This window comes from Ictidomys tridecemlineatus, chromosome 8 (genome assembly GCF_052094955.1).
Source record: "Ictidomys tridecemlineatus isolate mIctTri1 chromosome 8, mIctTri1.hap1, whole genome shotgun sequence".
In the NCBI taxonomy this organism is placed as follows: Eukaryota; Metazoa; Chordata; class Mammalia; order Rodentia; family Sciuridae; genus Ictidomys; species Ictidomys tridecemlineatus.
Window position 1 is genome coordinate 109,777,777 of NC_135484.1, and position 20,900 is coordinate 109,798,676.

Consider the following 20,900-nt stretch of genomic DNA (forward strand, 5'->3'; position numbering starts at 1 on the left):
TCTGCAGAGAGAAGGCTCAGGGAGAAGGCTCAGGGAGAGGCAATGGTACTACTATTCCCAGCCTCTGAAACCCCCAGGCTTGTGCAGTTGTGGCCAGACAGGTCCAAGCCACTACACTGTCCCAACACACTAGGTTTTGGGGTTGTTTTGGTTTCTTTTCTTTTTCTTTCTTTCTTTATTTTTTTGGGGGGTGGGGGGATGGGGGGGAAAGTACTAGGGATTGAATCCAAGGGTTCTCTTATCACTATGCAATAACCCCTAGCCCTTTTATTTTTTAAAAATAATTTCTTTCTTTTCTTTTTTCCCTCTGTGGTACTGGGGACTGCGCCCAGGAGTGCTTCACTACCAGCTCTTTTTATTTTTTGATTTTGAGATGGATCTCACTGAATTGCTGAGGCTGGTCTGGAACTTGTGATCCTTCTGCCTCAGCCTCCCAAGTAGGTGGGATTACCGGCTTGTGCCACAGTGTCAGCCTGACCCCATTTTAGCAGGGCAGGTCTTCTGAGGGGCTGCCACCCCCACTCCTCTGAACCCTGTGTGCACAGCACCCCCAACCCCTGGCAGAGGGCCTGGCACACAGTAGGCACTAAGTGTTTGCTCCTCTGAGCTGAAATGCCTTTCCCAGCAGACTAGAGGCCCCTCTGAAGGCCTGGGGCTGGAGGGAAAGGTGTGGGCCAGCCCAGTCAGGGAGGAGTAGCATGCAAGGACTTGTTCTGAGCGGGACAGGTGAGTTCCCCAGGGGACACCCCTCCCCAGCCTCAGCCCCACCTGTGGGGTGGGGAAGGAGGAGCTGCTTCCCTTCCCAATCCCTGACAGGGCCACAACTCAGCACCCAGCCACCCCTTAAGCCATGGATCAAGGAATCCCCAGGCTCAGGGGCAAGCAGGGAGGTGCCACTGCCCCCAACTCTTATGTATCCCATAACTAGCGGCTTGGCCCTTACCTGGGCGTCACTCCTGTACCGCAGTCCACCCCTGTCCAAAGCCCCTGGGACAGGTAACAACCTGACCTTGTTTTTAGACGTGGATGTACCATGTGTGTGAGGCCCCCAGGGGCCACTAAGGCAGCAGGCATATGCACATGAGCCCGTGTGAGCTTTTTTGGTTTGTTTTTAAACCCCACTTCTACCTTCAAGGAGATCAGAGAGATCTGGTGGCCTTAAGTGGCAGGGTAGGAATTCTAGTCCACGTCTGTGTGGATTCCAGTTTTCCAGAGCAGGCCTGGACCCTCCTGGGCAGAAAGGGTCACTATGGCCGAGATCCCAAAGGTGAGCTGCCCTTTTTGTAGCTGCATTCCAGAAGAACTCTCTGGAAAGCCAGGGTGCTGGGGTGTCATGACCCACACACAAGGGGACCTAGGGTTGGGGTCCCCCTTACAGAACCAGATGCTGCGTCTGTGGGTGGCTGCTCAGAGAACTTGGGTTTTGCTATCAAAGACTGGGTCGCAAAGCCCAGGCTGGCAGTGTCCAATGCTGAGTAGGTATCACAGGCTGTCCTTTCTTTCCTCTTCCCACAGGGACATCCAGCAAAGAGAGGCATTATGTAGTGGTGAGCTCCCAGCCCTGAATATCGGAGTCCAGTTACCTAGGCTCTTGTCCCTGCTATTTCCTGTTCTTTGAAGTCACCCAGCCTCAGTTTCCCTATTTGCTTATTGGGATTTAGAGTTCCTGCCCTCCCAGCCCCACAGCTGCACAAGAGGACACTGGTGACTGAGCAGGTGCCAGGCACTTGGCTAAACTCTTCATGTCTCATCTCCATGACTCTCCACAGCAGCCCTGTGAGGAGGGCACCATCGTCCTTGGCCTAGAGAGGCAAAGCAACCTGTCCTGCTCCCGAAGGGATATAGAAGCGGGGAGTGAAGGACACTGCATTGGAAGGGTCACGGAAGACCACAGCTCATCACGTAAAGAAGCAAGCTAGAGGAGACGGACATGTTCCACAGCAAGAGAGACTGAGGCCAGACACACCCACAGGATCTTTCCGGGTACCAGGACTGTGAGTCACTGACAGTAGCACGCAGGAAAGGATGTGACCTTTTTCCCTGGGGCTTTCCTACTTGGAGGCGGGAGAATGGGAGAGATGCCCTGGACGGCCTCCCTGGCCCCTGCCATTCCTGCCAATTGGCTGAGCGGCCGCCTGCACAGGCCATGGGCCGCTCTGCAGAGCTGGATGGGCTGGCTTGTGTGTACTCGTCCCAGGTGGCCCAATGGATCCAAGAAGTGTCAGTAGGATGGCAGAACCCATCTACCTCCCACCTGCCCCTTGGGATTCTGAGATTCGAGCTGGAGCTCCCCTGGCATCCCCACAGGCCTCCTAGGCTGGGTTGGGTCGGGATAGGCATTTGTTCAGCATGGCCTGCAAGTCCTCGTCTGGAGAGTGGCCAGGGCAGCTAAATGCTCACTGAAGCCCTGGCAGGGGGAGCGGCCTGATGCTGGCAGCTGATCCAGCCCCACCCCTCAGCACCCCTCAAGCCCCAGCCCATGAACACAAGATAAAGATCACCTGACCAGAAGGATCAGGGACAGTGCCTGACAGGAAGCTTCTCTAGGGGCTGACAGTTGGGGTGGCTGCAATTTGGTGCTAGAGTGAAAGATCCAAACTCTACATCTTCAGTGTGGGACCCTAGGTGAGTGAGGAGCAATGCAGAGGGCAGGTTGGGGCACGGAGTGGGTTAGCTCCCTTCCAAATAACCAGCCCTTAGCCTTATTCTGTGCAGGAGCAGCACAAGATAGTCATGGGATATTAAGAGAACTTCCACGCACACGCTTGTAAGCCCAGTTAGTCAGGAGGCTGAGACTGAAGGATGCCAAGTTTGAGGCCAGCCTTACCAACTTACCAAGACCCGGTCTCAAAATAGAAAATAAAGAGGGCTGGGGATGTAGCTCAGTGGTCAAGTGCCCCTGGGTTCAATCCTTGGTACCAAAAAGAAAACAAAAACCAAACCAAACCAGAAGAACCTCCAGAAATGCCAGACGGGGAGCAGACAAAGCCAAGGACCTGGTCCTGGCCACAGCCATCCCCACCCCCGCCTCCCAGCTCCTGCACTGCTCTGTGGTCCACGTCTCCCTGCCTGGGGTCCTTGCCTGGCCATCCCAGGCATCTTCCCTAGGTTGCAGTGGAGCCCTAATGTGGTGGCTCCTCTGTACTTGGCTCTAGGCGTAAGTGGTGAACCTGGCTGGGAGGGGAGTGGGCAGGCAACCCGCTGGGGGGCAGAACAGCAGCCTGAGGAGCCTGGGAAAGGGGCCACCATCAACCTCCCTCATGACCCACTTCACTCAAGTGTCAAATCTTCAACATGGACTTTTCCGCTCACAGGAGGAGCACAGCCTCACTCCACCCTCTCCCCACCAGCCTGCAGCTCACAGAAAAGCCACTTCTAATCCCTGGACCCTACTGGGGGACAGAGACCCCACCTCCTTGGAGACTGTGAACTCAGGGTGGGGATGGAGGCAAGGAAGGTACTCAGAGTTAGAGAGAGAGCTCAGCAGAAGATGCTCAAGGGGAAACACAGTGCCAAGGACAGCCACCTCCCTGGGTCCTAGAAAACCACTGGCCCCGGCTTCTGGACTCAGGCTAAGCATGAGGCGGCATCACAGTGTGAGGATTGAAAGGATGAGTCCCGGGGTGAGTTTTCTGAGCTCAAGTCCAGGCTCTGCCCAATCCTTTTTTTTTTTTTTTTAAATACTTTTATTTTTTAGTTATGGATGGACACAATATTTTTATTTTATTTTTACATGGTGCTGAGGATCGAACCCCATGACTCATGCATGCTAGGCAAGCGCTCTACCTCTAAGCCACAACCCCAGCCCCCTCTGCCCATTCTTAATGGTGTGATTTTGCCCAAGTTACTTAGTGTTTATGGGCCTCGGCTTCCTCATCAGCAAGGTGGTCCTAATAACATCACCTGTCCCATAAGAGGTGAGAAAAAAAATGACACAATACTTGTCAATTGCTTGGTTATCTTCCTCATGTAAAGTACTCTATAAATGACAGTTGTTGGGAGTACTGAGTAGCTGTTGAATCAAGGAATGAATCGATTAATAGGAGGTAAGGAGGCAAGAGAAACAGTCCCAGAAAAGGACCATTTTATGTCTATCTGAGCCCAAAAACTCCAGGCTGCTCTCACTTTACAGGGGGAAGAGTCTTCTGAGGAATATTCCATAGCCTCCCTCCCTCTCAGTTATTTCAGATCTACCCCAAACCCAAATGGGAAGCTCTTCCTGATGTCTGACTCCAGTCCCTTCACCACCAAGCCCATTCCCTCTTGCTTTAGGTCTGCAGGCCCCCTGCTGGCTTGGGGAACACTCCTGCTCCACAGCCCACCTCTCCCTGCTGGAGGAAGGAGGTCCTAAGGGTGGGGAGGATTCAAGGGTGGGGAGGATTCGGAAGAGCAGCCTGAAGATCACTGCCGACGCAGGAAGTATAGACGGGGGTCCCCCAGTCCTGACACCCCCTGGGTGTGAGGACCTTCTCCGTATGAGAAGTCTCTTCCCCTTTGCTGCTCTTCCAGACTCTGTCCTCACCCCCCACTTTCCCAACCCCTCTTCAGTGAGGGCTGTCTCCAAGGTTCCAGATTATTCAAAGAGGCTGCGGACTGCTTTAGCTGCTCAGCTGTCCAGCACTTTGAGCTTCTCCAAAGCAGTTCCTAATCATACTGTTTTGTATAAACCCAGATACTTTGCTGGAGCACTGGAATCTCCCCCAGGACCAAGGCCAGTACTGGGTACCTCACAGAGCATCACGCCCCACCCCTCTAACTCCCCCACCCCGACTCCAGAGCATGCGGTCCGGATCCGCTTGGCTTGGCTGGGCATCACGCTCACCCTTCCTCCCTTAGATAAACTTCCTTTCAAAACCCAGCTTAATCCTCTCCCCAGTCCCCAGCCCCTGCTGCTGGGGGAGGGGAGGGAGTGCTGCCCGAGTGGTGACCCATCCAGGACTCAGACGAGTCTCCGAAGTTCTTTGTGACACAAAAAGTAAACAGAAGGCCTGGCTCCACGGCCCCCAGATCCCCCCTCCCCCAGCCAGCCAGCCAGCCAGATGGGCCGGCAAGCTGGGGGGGAGGGAGAGGGGAAAAAAGGGCAGATTGTGCAAAGGAAAACAAAAGAGACAAGAGACGTCAAGAGACAGGAAACATGGGGAGACCTGTGGAGAGTCCATGGGTGAGAGATGAGGGGGAAAGGAGAGGAGGGGAGACCCACTGACCCTGCAAGGGAGACGCAGGAGGCAGCCAGACCCACGGGTGGGACAGGGAGGGAAGACAGAGTGACCCACAGGGACAGAGAAACCTGAGGACCGAGAGACCCTGAGGGGAAGAAGCAGGAAAGGGGAACCCAGCCAGAGAGGTACGGAGGCAGAGAGGACGGCAGACAGGCGCAGGCGCCCAGGGAAAGAGACAAAGTAAGGCCTGGGTGATCAGGTGGCACTGGGGACAAAGTGGAAGTGTCTTGGCTCCACCCCTGTGGTGACTCTATTTCCTTCTGGAAAGTTGCCCATTTTTTTGGCACTGGGGGGACTGGCAAGAGCAGTTCTCCATGGGGTCCTTGACCTCCCTCAGTGCCAGGACCACCCTCAGCCTGGCCCCACCCCCACCCCAGCCCTGCGCCAGCTGGTGCCCCCCTCACCTGCACAGCAGAGGCAGACTGTTTGCTGTCATTGTTCCCAGGGGAGCTCAGGCCAGAGGCCTGCTGCAGCAGGAACTGCCGGGCCACCTGAAGAGCCTGCAAGACAGGGCTGAGTCAGCTGCACACTCCAGCAACAGCAGGGCAGGCGGGCGGGTCAGCGCAGGGAGAGTTAAGGGAAGGAGCCCGAGGGGAGGCAGAAGGCCCAGGGTGAGAGGTGGGGGGGGGCATCAACTTCCAGACTTGGGTTGAGGACAGTCATTATAGGAATCATAGCATTAGAAAAACGGGACCTGGGACCAGTGAGATTCTGTTAGGACTCAATGGGGACAGCAAATGGAAGGGTCAGTGGTCAAAAAGGACTCCAGGGAAAAGTGCAGGGGGTGGGCTCAGGGCATTAACAACAGGCACTTTTGGTTGAGTGGCATCTGCCATGTGTCAAATACATTATAGGCAGGATCTGAATCTTCCTTCATAAGGCTGTGAAGTGGGGATTGTCAGGCCCATTTTGCAGATGGGGAAACTGAGTCTCTGGGAGGTTAAATAACATGACCAAGACCATAGCTTGGAGGTATCAGAAACAGGAGTAAACCCAGGAGCCTGGTTCCAAGGCCATCTGACACATTAGGGGGAGGGATCAGTTTGGGTATTAAGGCAGCAGTCACTATGGAGTGAGAACACACAAGTGAGGGGATGAAGACAGAGCCTAGCGGTCAAGGGCACAGGGTCTGGGCACTGTGTGGCTTGCTGAATCCAGGGAGAGTGGGTACGAAGCCTTGCACTGGGAGAATGAGATGGAGTCTTGAAGGCTACATCTGAATGATCAGCAGAGATGCACGAGTGGTCTGGGCTTGAGGGCCATGGTGCAGGGGCCAGAGGGTCCTCAGAGTGGAAAGTGTATGGAGTTTGTGGGAGAAGCAGCTACAGCAGGTTAGCATGACATCAGGGAGTCAGGGTCCTGAGAGCCGAGCAGTGAGGATTCTAGCAGGAGAGCGAGGGTTAGGAGGCCCTGGAAATTCTCTGTGAGGTCAGCCACGCCCTCTACACCTCCATCTGGGGGTGTGTGGGGGCTTGTCCTTATCACCCTCCAGGTTCCTCGAAGACCTGCTCAGGAGCCAGGGCAGTGTCCAGGCCCCTGAGGCCCGCAGGCTTTGGCATGAGGCAGACCTGGGCTGGAATCCCAACGGTACCACTTACCAGCTGTGACCTTAGGCAGGTCATTCTGTCTCTCTGCACTTCCATCTCCTTATCTGCAAAACTGGGACACTAGCTACCTCTGAGTCAGGGGGATTAAGGGAGCAGCGCCTGGCACCTTGTTGGCATTCTTGGCATTCGGGAGGTGTCCAGCCTTCCCTCCTGGCTGCTCTTAGCTTCGCTCTACCTGCCTTCCCCAGCACAGCCTGGCGCCACACACTTAAAGGAACCATGCCTGCCCGCCTGCCCGCGGCTCACTCTCACATCTGTGTCCACACAAGTGCTTCCCCTCACGTGCACTGCCATTCACCGACACCCCCCCCAGTCACCTTCACAGCAAAGCCTTTCCAGTGGATGTGTGGTCCACCCTCATACCCCACCAACCCAGCTGTGTGCCCAGCAGCAGACACACCCATCTTGGCCCTTCCCTCCCCACATCCACAGCCCGCCTCCAGGGGGCTCTGGTTGAGTTTGCCTGAGGATGGTCCCTCAATGCACCCTCGCATCTACATGGGAAACATATGTGTTCCTCAGCAGTCTCCAGACCCTGGGCTGCCCCCTGGCCCCTCCTGGGACCCCACACCCAGAGAAACTCCTGGGCTTCCACAAAGAGGCTGCTCCTCCTCAAGGTTCACTTCAGAAAAACAGAAATCTGACAGGTCTAAAGGCTCTTGGAGCCCGCCGGAAGTGGGCGCCTTTGCCTGGTGGGGTGCAGAGAGGCAAGGAGGTGGCCAGGTGGTCATCAGGAAAGAGCCCCTGGCTTTTACTGACTTCCTCCAGGTCTAATGACAAATGTCCTTTGTCATCTAAAGGTGGAGTTAGCATGGAGGGGGCATAGGGGTCAGAGGCTAGAGGGCAAGGCAGTGGGAGGGGAACCTGCCAGCCCAGTTGATCCAAAGGGGGCACTGGTCAGGGCTGGAAGATGAAGCACCCCAGATCCCTGTGTGAGGGTGGGGGACAGTAGGGGAGGGTTTATGGGGGACATTGTGGGGGAGAGCCCCACTCGGTTTCCTGGGGCGGGGGAGTGGTCAGGAGAGTTGCATTCACTCCTCACTGACCCCCTGGAGCATGAAATTACAAGATTTACAAGAAAAAAATGATAGGGCCTTGAAATCTCATTCCTGTGAGGCCTCCCTCCCTGTGACAGGCCTCCCTGCGACAGGTTCCACCCCCTCCCACCTTGCCCTCCCCTGGGCCCAATGAAAAGAGCCAGGTAAACACCTAGGCCAGGCCATGGCTGTCTGTTCCTTCTCCCATTCCGCCCTCCTTCATTCACATCTCACTTATGAAGTTCCCAGGGGCCAGGTCAGATGGGAGACACACAGAAACAAGGTACGCGGTTGGTCCCCAAGTCCTCCAGTGCTGTGATGAGGTCTCTGCAGACCAGTAAGGTGGGCAGCCTGAGGGGTGCCGAGTTCCACACCAGGCCCTGGGAAGGGCCTCCTCTGCTGGGGAGACCTCCCAGAGGAGGCAGGGCCAATGGAAGTGCCAGCTCACCAAGTAGACAAGGAGGTGCTCCCATTACAAGGCCACATCCCACAGAGGTGAGCAATGGGGGGAAGAGGGGGTATTGGGACAACTCCCAGGCAGGCAGAGCAGCTGAGCAGTGCTGGTAGCAGCAGGAGACTAGAGAAGACCAGGGCCCCAGGTCTGGGCTCTGACCTCATCCAAGCACTTCATTCATTCATTCTTCATTAGAGTTCAGTCACCCACCAGTACAGACCTGGGCCTGGAGGAAACAGGGAGCCTGTGGTACACTGTGAGAGGTCATTTAATATAATATAAATTTGCCGACAGCCCAGCCATGACGGGGTGGTACTAGGTGGGATCTAGTACCATCTGAAGACCATGCTGCATGTGCCATGTGGTGGGAGTGTTGGGATGATCCCAGGCTTGGGACCTAAGCATCCCTCCTCGGATGGCCCCTCCCCCATTGCTTAGTGCCCTTTAAGTGCTGCTCCATGTTCGACTTCCACAGGCCTCACCATCCGGACATCCAGCTCCCCAGCCAAGGGTGTGCTTGGGAAACTGGGGTCCCTCTGGCCTAAGATGCCCTAGAGTGGTCACCCTGGGGATGATGTAGGCCTGAGACCTTCTGAAGCCCCATCTGAGTCACATCCACCACTGGAGTGCACCAGGGCCATGTCTACACTCCCTGCTGACACTGAGGCCTGGTAAAATCATTGGACTGCCTACCTCCCAGAGATAGAAACAGCAGGCCCTGACCCCAACTCATCAACCTCACCTTCTTTGATGTGCCAACCAGACTGGAGCCTCCTTAAAATCATGGATGTTTTCAAATGCAGCTGTGAGCCCCCAGCTCCAGCCCAGGGCGTACAAGCAATGCCTATCAGCAATACTCACTTTAGTCCAGGCTGAACACAGAAGGCAAGCACAGGCTGAGCCCAAGTTCGAGAGCTAACAGCAGCGCAGTGCCTTGCAGTTTTCAAAGTTCTTCTAGCATTTAACAGAAGTCTCACAGCACTGAATCAGGCAGAGCTGGTGTCACTGTTTCCATTTTATAGACAAGAAAACGGAGGCCCTGGGTCTCAAGAGTAGAAGTTGTAAGAATCCATATACTTCTGACCGCCCAGGCCACCATGTCACTCCCACCGAGGCGCCTCTGTGACCCCAGAGTCCAGGGAGGTCTTGGCATCTGCTCTCCCCCAGGCTTGTGCACTGTCGAGCTCTCTGGTGTGGAGGGGAGGGGAAGCTCTGGGAGGAGACCAAGGAAGGAATCCCCAGGCGCAAGGTGGGCTCAGTGTCCCTCTCCTGGGAACTAGAGGCGCCCGAACACAGTCCTGGTGGGAAAGGCATTCAGAAGCCCACACTGGGGTAGGCCATGGGGCACACTTGAAGAGAGGGAAAGAGGGAGGGAGGCTGAGGGCAGAGTGGAAAACTAGAAGCTGTTTGGCCCTTTAAACTTCATCTTCTTCCTTTCACGCCTTGGACTGAAAATCAAATTCCTAGCTCTGTGGTCTGGGAGCTCAAGGTCGGTTTTCCTCAAGGGGAAGCCACTCCATCCATGCAGTGCCCGGACCCTGGTCCCGGCTCCACCGTACAGAGTGACCTTGGCTGAGTCACATTAGTTGTGAAGCTCAGTTTCTCCTTCTGTGAAACGGGGTCAGTGCCGCACTGACTTCAGAGTTGCTGTGAGGCATACATGGGACAGTGCACACAGAAGGCTTAGCACAGCACGGGGCACCCAGTGGGTCCTGGGTGAATTAACTATTGTTACTAATTTTTCTTTTACCAGGCAGCTCCTGGTCACTTGCCCAGTATCACCCAGAAGGCCTTCTTACCAAATCCTCTTCTGGCAGCCCCCACAGCCTAAGAACTGTCTCCTTAATGAAGCCGCACTCTCCTCCCCCATTCCCATTCCCAAGGCATTAGCAGGATCTCCACGATGAGGAACAAATGGCTTGTGATGGATGGAACCCGGACAGGGTGCTGGGGTGGTGGGAGCTGAGCTGTAGCTGGGAGGGTAACCAGGGGCAGTGGGGTCTCTCACCTCCAGGAGGAGACCACCTCCCCTATAGCTGAGGATCTGGGTTGGGAGGTGGGAGGAAGGCTCCTTGTCCCCAAAGAAGTCGGGTGCAGGGCTGTTACCAGTCCTTTCACCAGTCTGGAGGGTGCCAGGTCCCTCCTGGGGTCCCCCGCCTTATTCTCTGTGTGCCTGGGAGAATGGGAATGTGTTGACTGGGGAGACGAGCTACAAAAGGCTGTCACAGATATGGCCCCAGTGAGCTGCAGGTACAGAGGGCATCCAAGCAGGTGTCCTTCAAATTACTGGTCATGACCCCATGGTGGGTCATAATATCAATTTAGTGTGTCAAAAAATAGAAATGTCACACACACACACATTTATATTTATACTGATCTAGTTCACTTTATAAATGAGACTATGAAGATCCAGGGAGAGACAGTGACGTGCCCAGAGGGACACAGTTGCAAAAGCAGAACCTGAATAGACAACAGGAGGCTCTGCACAGGAACAAGAGCCAGGAGCTGGCCAGCAGGATGGAAATAACGCCCTGCTAACCGGGGGGTTAATGTGGATTGTGGTGAGAGGCGGCCAAACTAAAACCCAAAAGCTGTGTCTCTAGTACATTTTTGGCAAAATTGGGATTCAACTATATCCAAATTATTGTGATAATGTAATTTTCTCTGGGGTAAGCTGAATTTAGGAGAAGCAGGGACTAGAAGCATTTCTGGCTTCCTCCTCCTATCTCAAACCTGAAGAGCATTCCCAGGAAAGCCTCGGCCTCTACCCCAGGATGATTCACCACCCACAGACCAATAATTAAGTAGTCATGGCATCCTGGAGGCCTCTGAGTGCAGCACTGAGGGCTTATCTCCTAAGGCACTGATGTGGACACTCGACAGAGATGAGAACAAACCGCGTGCCGACGTTGGCCTCACGGGAGGACGACGGTGGGCTACCTCAGTGAGTGGCCAGGGAGGTCTCTGAGGAGACCCTTGGCAGCAGCAGTAGGCAGCTGTCCAGGGGAGAGGATTCAAGGTGGAATTCAGACAGTACGAGGCCCCAAGGTAGGAAAAACTTGGTGCATTATGAACTAAAAAGGCCAGTGTGGCTGAGCAGAGCAGCTTGAGGTGAAGCCCCAGAAATGCGCAAGGCCAGGTTCCACAGGGACAATGATAGATATGTTTTTTTAAATTTCCTTCTACACTTGAGGAGAAAAAAAATCAGTGGAGGATTTTGAGCAGAAAGCAATACAATCTCGGAGGACAGATACCTAGCCCACTTGAGTAAACAGCAGGTACCTAATAAGCACTGCCTGATTTGAAATGAGCACCCACCCTTCAACATGCAACTCCCTAGGGATCAGAAGGTGGATGAAAGGGGTATAGGGAGAAGGGGTTAGAGGTCAGTAGCCACAAACACTGAGAGAACTGACCAGGGGAGACACAAGTTCTTGACCAGCCAAGCTCTGTCCTCCAGCACAGAAACATAAAAATGAAATTACACAGAGAAGAGGGGGGGGGCAAGGAAGGTTGGGGAGAAGAGACCATAAAACCCCCGAAGTGATTCTACACTTTTTTCCCTTGGAGAGAAAAAAAAAAAAAAGCTTTTTGGAAAAGGCTGTAAATTTTTTTTACACCAACCTCGTAAAAATGACATCCGCACATTCTCAAATTAGAACCATTAAAATGAAAACCAGCAAGGCACACACTCAGACAGGCCCACGTGGGTGGGAGACACATGCAGGGTCCCCACTGCTGGCTTCAGGACCCAGCCCCGCATCTGTTAGGAAGGCGCCTCTCTCCACAAGGAACTGGCCCTCTGGCCTCAGAAAGATGAGAGTTAGCAAATGAGACGCAGTCCAGAGAAGGACCGCCATCCTTTGCAGGGCTCCTCTATCCTCCCCCTTTCTAGAGCTACCGCTCCTAAATGCTAGAGGGCTGGGGATGGTGGCGACTGGCCTCAGCAACTTCAAGTGACAGTGTCTACCTTGCCCAACCTCAACCAGCGGAGGCCAGTTTCACCAGGCGCTGAGAGGCAGGGTCAGGGGCTAGCTCATTGGCAAGGAATGAAGTCACAAAGCTGAGGCACAAAGCTGAGGCGGTGGTTGAGGGGTAGTGGCGGGCAGGGGCTTTCCTCCTCCTTGGAGACGCTTGGAGATGTCTCCAGATACACAGCTTGGCCTATCTGTGGACACCTCTGAAGCAGAAGCAGGTCTGTGGCAAGGCCTGCCAAGTGAGCACCCTAGACACTGCAGGGGACTCTAAGGTGGCATTAGAGTAGAAGCATGTACTCCTCCTCCAGGAGAAAACCCAGCTCACCTACTAAGGGCTCCAGGCTGAATCCTGACCTGATGGGGTGGCCTTGGGTACAGCCCTCCCCACTTCAATCCTCATAAACCCTACACCCTCAGCAGAAACATTCATCCACCTTCCCCACATTCTTCTTCATCCCCAAAATTCTTATCAGGAGGAACAAGAATTCTACAACAAAATGGGGTGAGGAGCTGGGCACGGTGGCACATGTCTGTAATCCCAGCTACTTGGGAGGCTGAGGCAGGAGGATCACAAGTTCAGGCTAGCCTGGGTAACTTAGTGAAACGCTGTCTCAATAAAAAAATAGAAAGGGATGGGGCTCAAAGGTAGAACCCCTGCTTAGCATGTGCAAGGCCCTGGGTTCAATCCCCAACACTGCAAACAAGCGGGGCAGGGAAGCAGCTCAGTGGTAAAGCTCCCTAGGTTCTATCCTCCATTGGGGAGGTGAAGTAGGGAGGGGGAAGGAGAGAGAGGCAGGCAGAGGCCTCAGCAACTCAAGGAGGAGGGAGGTAGGAGGCTCTCCAGCTGGGAGACCCCTCTCCTAGACCAGGGCTCTTTCCTCTGCACATGTGGTACACAATGCCCTGCTGGGGCAAACGTTAGGGTGGCCTTTGGTAGAGTAGTCCAGGAAGAGTACAAGCAGCATCTCTGACACACCCTCCCTCAGTCCCCGCACCTCTCACCTGCCCTGCTCACAAGGCTTCCAGGCGGAGGTGAGGTTTCTGTGCACTTCCCAGCAGCCAGCATGAATGTGAACAGGCGCCAAGTCTCTAAGTACCTCCTCTGAGGAGCTCAGCCCCAACCCTTCCTCCATAACCCAGCACAGCAAGGGACTCTGTCTGCAGAAGGACAAGAAGCCAGAAGGTGCAGGGCCAAAGGCAGAATCTGAAACATGAGGCTGGGAGTCTTGAAAGTCCCAGTGCCGGACCAGACAGACTACAGACAACTGTTGACAGCACATGCATTGTGGGGAGGGGCTGACTTCCCTCTGGAACCTCCCTTCCCATCGGATCCCCCTAAAGTAGCTTGAGCAGAGGAGACCAGATGGAGGAGGAAAGTCTCTTCCATTCTTCTTCTCCCCTCCCCCTACTCCTCGCCCCCCCATTTCTTTAGAGGGGGGTGAGTTAAAAGCCCATTAATGTGTAGAGCCCCCCAACCCTTTTGAATCTCCTCACAGGATGTGAACAGGGTGGGATTTGGCCCAGTTGCCATGGCAACTGCAGTGGGAGTTCCCAGACGCTAGGCAACCCTCCCGTGACCCTCCCTGACCTGTCACCCCCGCAACCCGTGGACAATGGGAATGCGCTCTGGAGGCCCAGGCAGCCTTTCAGCCAGCCGCCAGCAGCTCTGCCGGCCCCACCAGGCCTGCCGGCTCAGCCATCCCGGCCCCAAGTCCAGCCCTCCTGGGCCAATGTGCCCTGACCAGTCTCCAAGACCTCCCCAGGTCCTCTCCTTCCCAAAATCTGGTGCACATCTCTTCCAGCTCTCACTGGCCCCCATCAGAGACCCAAAGGGCATCTGTGGGGTTCCTGGGCTGGCCCCCACACACGGGGACATTTTCATATAGGTGATATCAGATGAATATAAATCATAAGGGCAACTTTTAAAGAAAAAATATCTATCATATGGGGTACAGATGCCGAAGAGGGGGCAACAGGATAAGAGGTATTTGCCTTGATGAAAGAGGGGGCTTATGTATCCCTTATGTCCCTCTAGTCTAGGGTACTCTGCAGTAGCAGCTGGGGATCAGCAACTCTTCAAGGCGCTGCTTGCTGAATGACTGCCAGCTCCAAGGCCTGCAGTCCCCCAGCACCACCTTCTTGGGGTAGTAGGTCCATGCGGGATTGAGTCTACACACTTGGTGAAAGCCCCCGGGATAGAGTGAAGCTGGTTTGGCTCTGTCACTCACCAATAAGGGGCCCGGGAATGGTGAAATGGGGCAGCTGGCCAGGGACCCTCTGTGTAGCCAGACCTGGCCTGGCAGGCGTGCTGGGTCACCCCCCAGCCTCTGTTTAAATAAGCTCCCAGCCGCTGGTTGCATGGAAACCAAGCGCCTGCTCTTGTTCTGAAGTGACGTGGCTGCCCTCTTTAGTGCTGTTTGTTTCAGCCTAAAGTCTTGTCACCAGCCTGACTTCTGACTCTGTGTGTGTGTGTGTGTGTGTGTGTGTGTGTGTGTGTGTGTGTGTGTGAGAGAGAGAGAGAGAGAGAGAGAGAGAGAGAGAGAGAGAGAGAACTCATTACTCCCAAAGGCCAGGATTGCATTTCCAGGATTGCATTTCTGGTGTGTTTACCCAGAGCAGAGGGACAGGGAACAACACACAGACAAAGGGAGAGGGCCTTGGAGACCCAAGAGGGGCACAAAAAGGAGGACAGGGCCAGCACATGATCCTCTGACCCACTCTCTCAACACTCTGCCTCTGGAGTTCCTGTGGATACCAGAATAGCCATTTAGGGTGCCCGGCTGGGAACATTTATGTCGGGAATGACACCCTCTTACCCTCCTCACCAACACACATCTGTTTAGCCCCAGAACCTCCTCTCTCCACCTCTTGCACAGGCCTGGGATACAGACGTGTAGCTGCTGCCTTTGTCACCTGGACAAGTCAGTGTCTACCTCTGGCTGCCTCATCTAAAGTGGGATTTAATGACACAGTGTGCACGACAGTTGGCCTCCAAGAGGGAGGAGGAACCCAGGGGCCATCTTTAGCTCCACAAATCAGTGTTACTGGGGCACCAGGAAGGGGTGATCCTTGAAGCTCCCCCCAAAGTAACATTCATCTGTGGTGTGGTGTGGGGGGGTGGAAGAGTGGCCCACAGACTATTTCATTTTTAATTGAAAATCTTGTAATTTTAATTTTGCAGGGTTCTTTTTAGAGTTTGGAGCCATCAAAACCTTTTTTAAGTCTCAAATATTTTCCTTGGCCCTGGGCACTCCGCCCATAGCGAGCCCAAATGGATAAAACAGTCCTCCTCCTGCCTCCAAATCCCCACCCGAGTTTATTTGTGAAACCGATATAGGATTTTCCAGGACTTTGGGATATTCCCCAAAACAAACAGGAATAACTGGAATGTGGAATATAGATGGTAAAACATGGCAATGCAGAACCCAGAAACCTGATCAGTACAGACGGTCCCACCTCTCCCCACCCCAAACATCTCTCCAGTTGAGAGACCTGGGCTCATGCTTCATTCCAAGTAATTTTTTTTTTTAAAGAAAGTTTTGTTATCTCCCCCAACTTTTTTATAGCTTTGTTCGAATGGAGGTGCAGGAGGGGAAGGGCTAGTCATACAAAATGGGTAGCCTCGAGGACTTCTGGTGGGGTGTGTTTTGTTATTATTTTGATAAAGGGTCTGGTTTTTCCCTTTGACTTTCTGTACCCAGCAGAAGGCACTGTGTCCCTGAGGGTCTCTTCCCCAGAGAACCTGCATAGGGAGGCTTGGGAAATGCCGGCAAACACCCAAGGACCATCTCCCCAGGGACAAAAGGCCCTTCCCACTCCAGTCTCTGTTGGCAAGAGGACGTAATTTTTTAAAGTCCTCGATTTGTTCACATCCATGAGTAGTGTGAGAGAGGTTTCACACCCCAATAGCATCTGATCCTAAACCAGCACACTGGATGCCCAATAGGCCAGGGCTCAGGGAGGCCCATGATTTGTGGTACCTTTGGTAAGGAGTGGGCTGGCACCTAACCCAGGCTTTTTCCATTCCTGCTTTAGAACTTACTGACCAGCTTAGAGCAGTTGTGGGGCCTGGGCTGGTGCTGCTTCTAGTCTAACCTCTGGCTCTGAAAAGTATGGTGGGAAAGGGCTCCTTAGGAGATTATTTAGAGGAGACAGGGAGAGCCTTGGAGCCGGTTGTGAAGGCACAGCAGGTACACAGCAGAGACAGAGCTGGGATGTTGGGCAGGGACAGGCATCCAAAGACCCTGATTTTCCATGTTCCCAGAAGAGCCCCCAAGGGCCAGTGCCACCAGCAGTGATTTGAGGAGCACAGTCAAATACGAAGAGAATCCCAAGGCCAGGGCTGGCTGGGCCGGTTCTCCTGAACTTGTCAAGCATGATTTTCCTTTTTGACTCCAGGTGGGGCTGAGACCTGGGGGGCCCTGCTCTGTCATCACCCAACCAGGTTCCCCACCCTAGTTCCTCTTGATCCTCAGGCAGGCTAGCCTTGAACTCCTGAACCCTGCACTTAAAGGTAGGAAAATGGTCACAGAAGAGGAAAGGGGCACACAGAGGGTTGCCAGTCTGAGCCCTAAAAATAGAGGCCTGCCTTTGCCTCCCTCTCTTGGCCTCTTCTTGGTGGCTTTGGCTCCTGGTGCCTCAAAGTTTAATCTCTTCACAGCTTGGATCAGAGATCCAGGCAGACTTGGAGGGGGGGAATGTTTTATAATACAAATAAAGTGAAGATACCCCTGTGTGCACTGCACCCCCGCCCCCCAGATACACACACAACCCTGCTAATTTAGCCAGTTTGCCAGGAATGCGCAGGCGCAAGCAGAGAGTGAGGCAACCACCCACTCAAAACAGACTCCAAAGCCTACTGCCCAGCGTCTGTCTGTCCTTATGTCATTCCTGGGACTGTTCCAAGCTCTTTAGACTCAGGCTCCAATACCACTTCTCTCTTTCCCTGGGGATGGCTGGCTCCCCAAGTCTTACAGTGGCCACCAGAAGGAGAGGCGCAGGAGTCCCTGGAGGCGTACCCTCTCAAGAATGTTAAAATGAGGTTGACTGGTGGGCGCAGCAGCCCAGTGGCCCTCAGGGAGTGGGAGAGACCTCGGGGAGGGGCGCGGGCTCCTACCTGTTGCTGCTGGAAGTGCAGAAGCTCCGCAGGGCTCATCTCGCCATTGCTGTCAGCGCCGGCCGCAGCGTCTCTACCCGCTCCGCCTGCAGCGGTGCCTGCAGCCCCGGCCCCGCTGCCATCGGCCTGCCCAGAGAGGCTGCCCACGCCGTTCTGACCAGACGGAGCCGACCTGATTGTCTCTGAGGCGGATTCCACCATCATGTCGCTCTAGCGGGACCTGAAGGAGGAGAGACACGGGGGAGGGGCTGAGGCTCCAGGCTAGACGGGCAGGGCGGGTCCTACCCAGGGCGGCCACCAAAATACCCCCAAATACAATCGCCCCTCACAGAACCCCCCACTTCCCCTCACCCTGGGCCTTGGTGCCCTCAGGCTCTGAACTTCCATCCTCAACTTCCCCAAAGGTCACCCCTGGGACCATCTCCTGCAGGTGTGGCCCTTCTGGTGCTACCCTTCCCTTAGGCCTAGGTAAGGGACAGATCCAGACAAGCTGAGGCCTCCATTTGCTCCCCTTCCTCACATTCCCACACTTCCCGGGCACCTCCCGCAGGGAGGGGAGGGGAGACAACGCCTTGCCACGCCCCTCGGGGCCTTAAACCAGCTCTGGCCTCTCCCTTCAGGTCAGGAAAGGGTGGGGCAAGAGTTGGGGGTCTAGCTGGAAAGGGTGTTCCCACAACAAAAGGCAGGCAAGCTATTCATTAGCTGCGACCCCACAGGTATCCCCTCCCCCACACCTGTAAAGGACTTGGTGTTAGTTCCCCTCTAGAGAGGAAGTTCCCTCAGGGCAGGGCCTGCCTCCCCAGCACAATGGAGGTCCTAACCAGTATTTTTTGTTTTACAGTAAAGATGGCTTCCATCCACCCAGCCCCTACAAGGAGGCAGGCACTCAACAGATGCAGGAGTCTGCAGGGAAAGAAGCTCTGGGTTCACATTCCATCTCCTATTCTAAGACCCTCAGCCCAGCACAGGGCCCCAAGTAGACACTCAAAACTAACTACAGCCCACGATTCCTCCTTGAGAGAACTGCAGGAGAGGGCTGGGGGCGGGGGCAGTTCAGCGGTGGAGCACTTGCCTAGCTCGCAGGAGGCTCTATATTAGATCCCCAGCACCTCCAAAACAAACAAACAGAAAACTGCAGGAGATAGTTATTATCACACTAATTTACAGATGGAAAATATGATGCTAGGTCTGTAGCTCAGGGATAGAACACTTAGCATGATTGAGGCTCTGGGTTCCACAATCAACACCCCACAGAAATGGAGTATGGAGGGGTAGCTCTGTGGTAGATTACATGCTTAAAGTGCATGAGGCCATAAGTTTGATCCCTTGTCCCAAATAAATAAATAAATAAGAAACTGAGGGTTCAGAGAGTTAAGTGCCTCACACAAAACAAAGAGTCTGATTCCCTGATCAGACAAGGCTTTTAAGAAGTAGCTGAAACTCCTCCTACCCCAGAAAAAGAAGATAGGACTGGGATAATCAAAGGTAGTGAGAAGGAAGAGGCCTGAGCTCCCTTCCAGGAGTCATGGAGGTTCCAACGTCCCATGGGCTCGTACACAGACTGCAATGAAGATGGGGAACATTAGTGTGCAAAACTGTCCTCTAATTCCCAATACTCCCCCTAAAGCCATAGCACCTTGAGAGGAACATGGATTTCAGTCAAAGAGAACATGGATGGCATCCACCACAGATTATTAATGCATCTCAAACTCCCTAAATCTCAGTTTCCTTGTCTGTCAAAGTATTTAATCCAGGTCTCTTACAGTTCTCTGGGGAGTAAATAAACCAGTATTTTATTTACTTCCTCTACCAATGCACCTGGTAGAGGAAGCATCCTTTATGGACCAATCCCTTCTCCACATACCCTAACTGTAAAAAGCGAAGACCCAGGTTCAGAGAGGTCAATGACTTGGCCCAAATCACAGAGAGTTAAGGGGTAAAAGCCACATGAGCATCCAGCATAGTCCATGGAAGCCAGCCAATGTTCTTCCTTCTCTTGACCCCTGTTGGCCTAGGTCAATGCCCATAACCACATGGTCTCCTGGACCCAACGGGAGGGGAGGGTGAGGGTCTTGCAGGTAACTGGTAAGAAACTGTAGGAAGAGTAGAGAATACTTTCCTAGTTTCTCCGCCAAGGTGGCTGATTTCAAGAGCTTCCCTTCTTACCCCCAAATTCTTGCTTTTTTTTCCAGGGAAGAACCTTCTCTCACTCCAATGGACCACTTGCTCTTTTTATCCCTGCTAGGAGCAGAGAGGGAAGGAGTGTGGGGTGGGAGAGGACAAGAGAACAGAAAGCGAATCGAGGGTCCATGGGGAGGCATACCACTGTTCCCTGTGTCCCTTTCCCAATGGTCTGTGTGGCCTCTCTTGTCCACCCCCATGCTACTGGAGTGCCCATGTTTGAATTTTTCTGTATGTTCCCAAGGACTTACTTCCCAACCCCTAGCTTCCACTCCCACCCCTGGGTTCTGAGAGGGTCTGGGCCAGGGGTGAAGGCAAGGATGGGGGTGATGGTTTGGAAGAGATTAAGCACTAGGTCTCAAGCCTTAATGGCCATGTCAGCCTGAGGGCTAGTGGCTGCCAAATGATGGATGGGGTGGACACCATCCTCCACCCACCACAGCACAGGGCGCCAGTCCCCTCCCCTGAAACCACCCACCCTGGTAGCCTACAGAAGCAACTTCCCCCACACTCAAGCCAGGCCTCAGCTCAAAGAGGGGGAAGGGAAGACAGCAGGGGCCTACTCTGCTCTCCAACTCCCACTCCCCCAGCCCTGGCCCTGCTGGGGGTGGAGAGCAGCTGCCTGCCCTGAATCCAAGTCTGGCTGCTCTGAGATCTGAGAACTCCTGGGCCCCAGGGGACAAAGACCAGAGCCTCAGGGATGTGTGTGCACACAGGATAAAGCAAAGAGAATCTGGCAGTTACTTCCCCGGGGTAAGGGACACTCTCCTTCCAACATTTAAGAGCACCATAAAGTTGTAGATCAGACAGCAAGTTTAGAAAAAAGGAAGAAAAAAAAAGAAGTATCCCTTTCTTTCCTGTCTTTTCATGGGGGGGGGGATATAGAGCGACACCCACTGAACAACATAATTGCTGCAATGTGGCGTGTAATAATAGCTATTCAAGGGCTGATCATTCATATTAAACAGGGTGAAGCAAGCCTCTCATTTGCATGCTTGAGATTATATGCATTTGAAAAGTCATTTCCGCAGGGTGTATGAATGGCATTAATTCCCATGTGGCAAGCTCTGCCCCCTCCAGGGGCCTTCGCCCTGCTGACACACAGCCCTATACCTCCTTCCATGCTCCCACCCACCCACTAACACCCGCCCCCCAAACCTGTATGGCAGGCATTCCCAGGCAGCCTGCGAATCCTCACCTGTTCCCTGGGACACTTGCCCTCCAAGGCTGAGCACAGCAGCAGCTTCCTTCATCCCTCTGCCTCTCCACAGGGTGTTGCAATAGGACCAGGGTGTTTCCTGCACTGTGG

General features: G+C 54.1%; 1 protein-coding gene across 7 annotated transcripts in view; it reads right to left on the bottom strand.

Moving 5' to 3' along the window:
* Positions 1–20,900, bottom strand: part of Foxp4 (forkhead box P4) — a 51,568-nt gene that overhangs the window by 14,433 nt on the left and 16,235 nt on the right. For 4 of the 7 annotated variants that reach the window (XM_078020042.1, XM_078020040.1, XM_078020044.1 and 1 more), the window contains exons 2-3: positions 17,411–17,630; positions 5,624–5,719 (exon numbers count right to left, since the gene is read on the bottom strand). In XM_078020042.1, coding sequence (XP_077876168.1) covers positions 5,624–5,719; positions 17,411–17,614 — 300 coding nt within the window. In that variant the 5' untranslated portion in view covers positions 17,615–17,630. Of the gene's footprint in view, positions 1–5,623; positions 5,720–17,410; positions 17,631–20,789; positions 20,895–20,900 lie in introns of those variants that run through there. The other 3 variants (XM_078020045.1, XM_078020046.1, XM_078020041.1) reach the window with 2 other exon arrangements.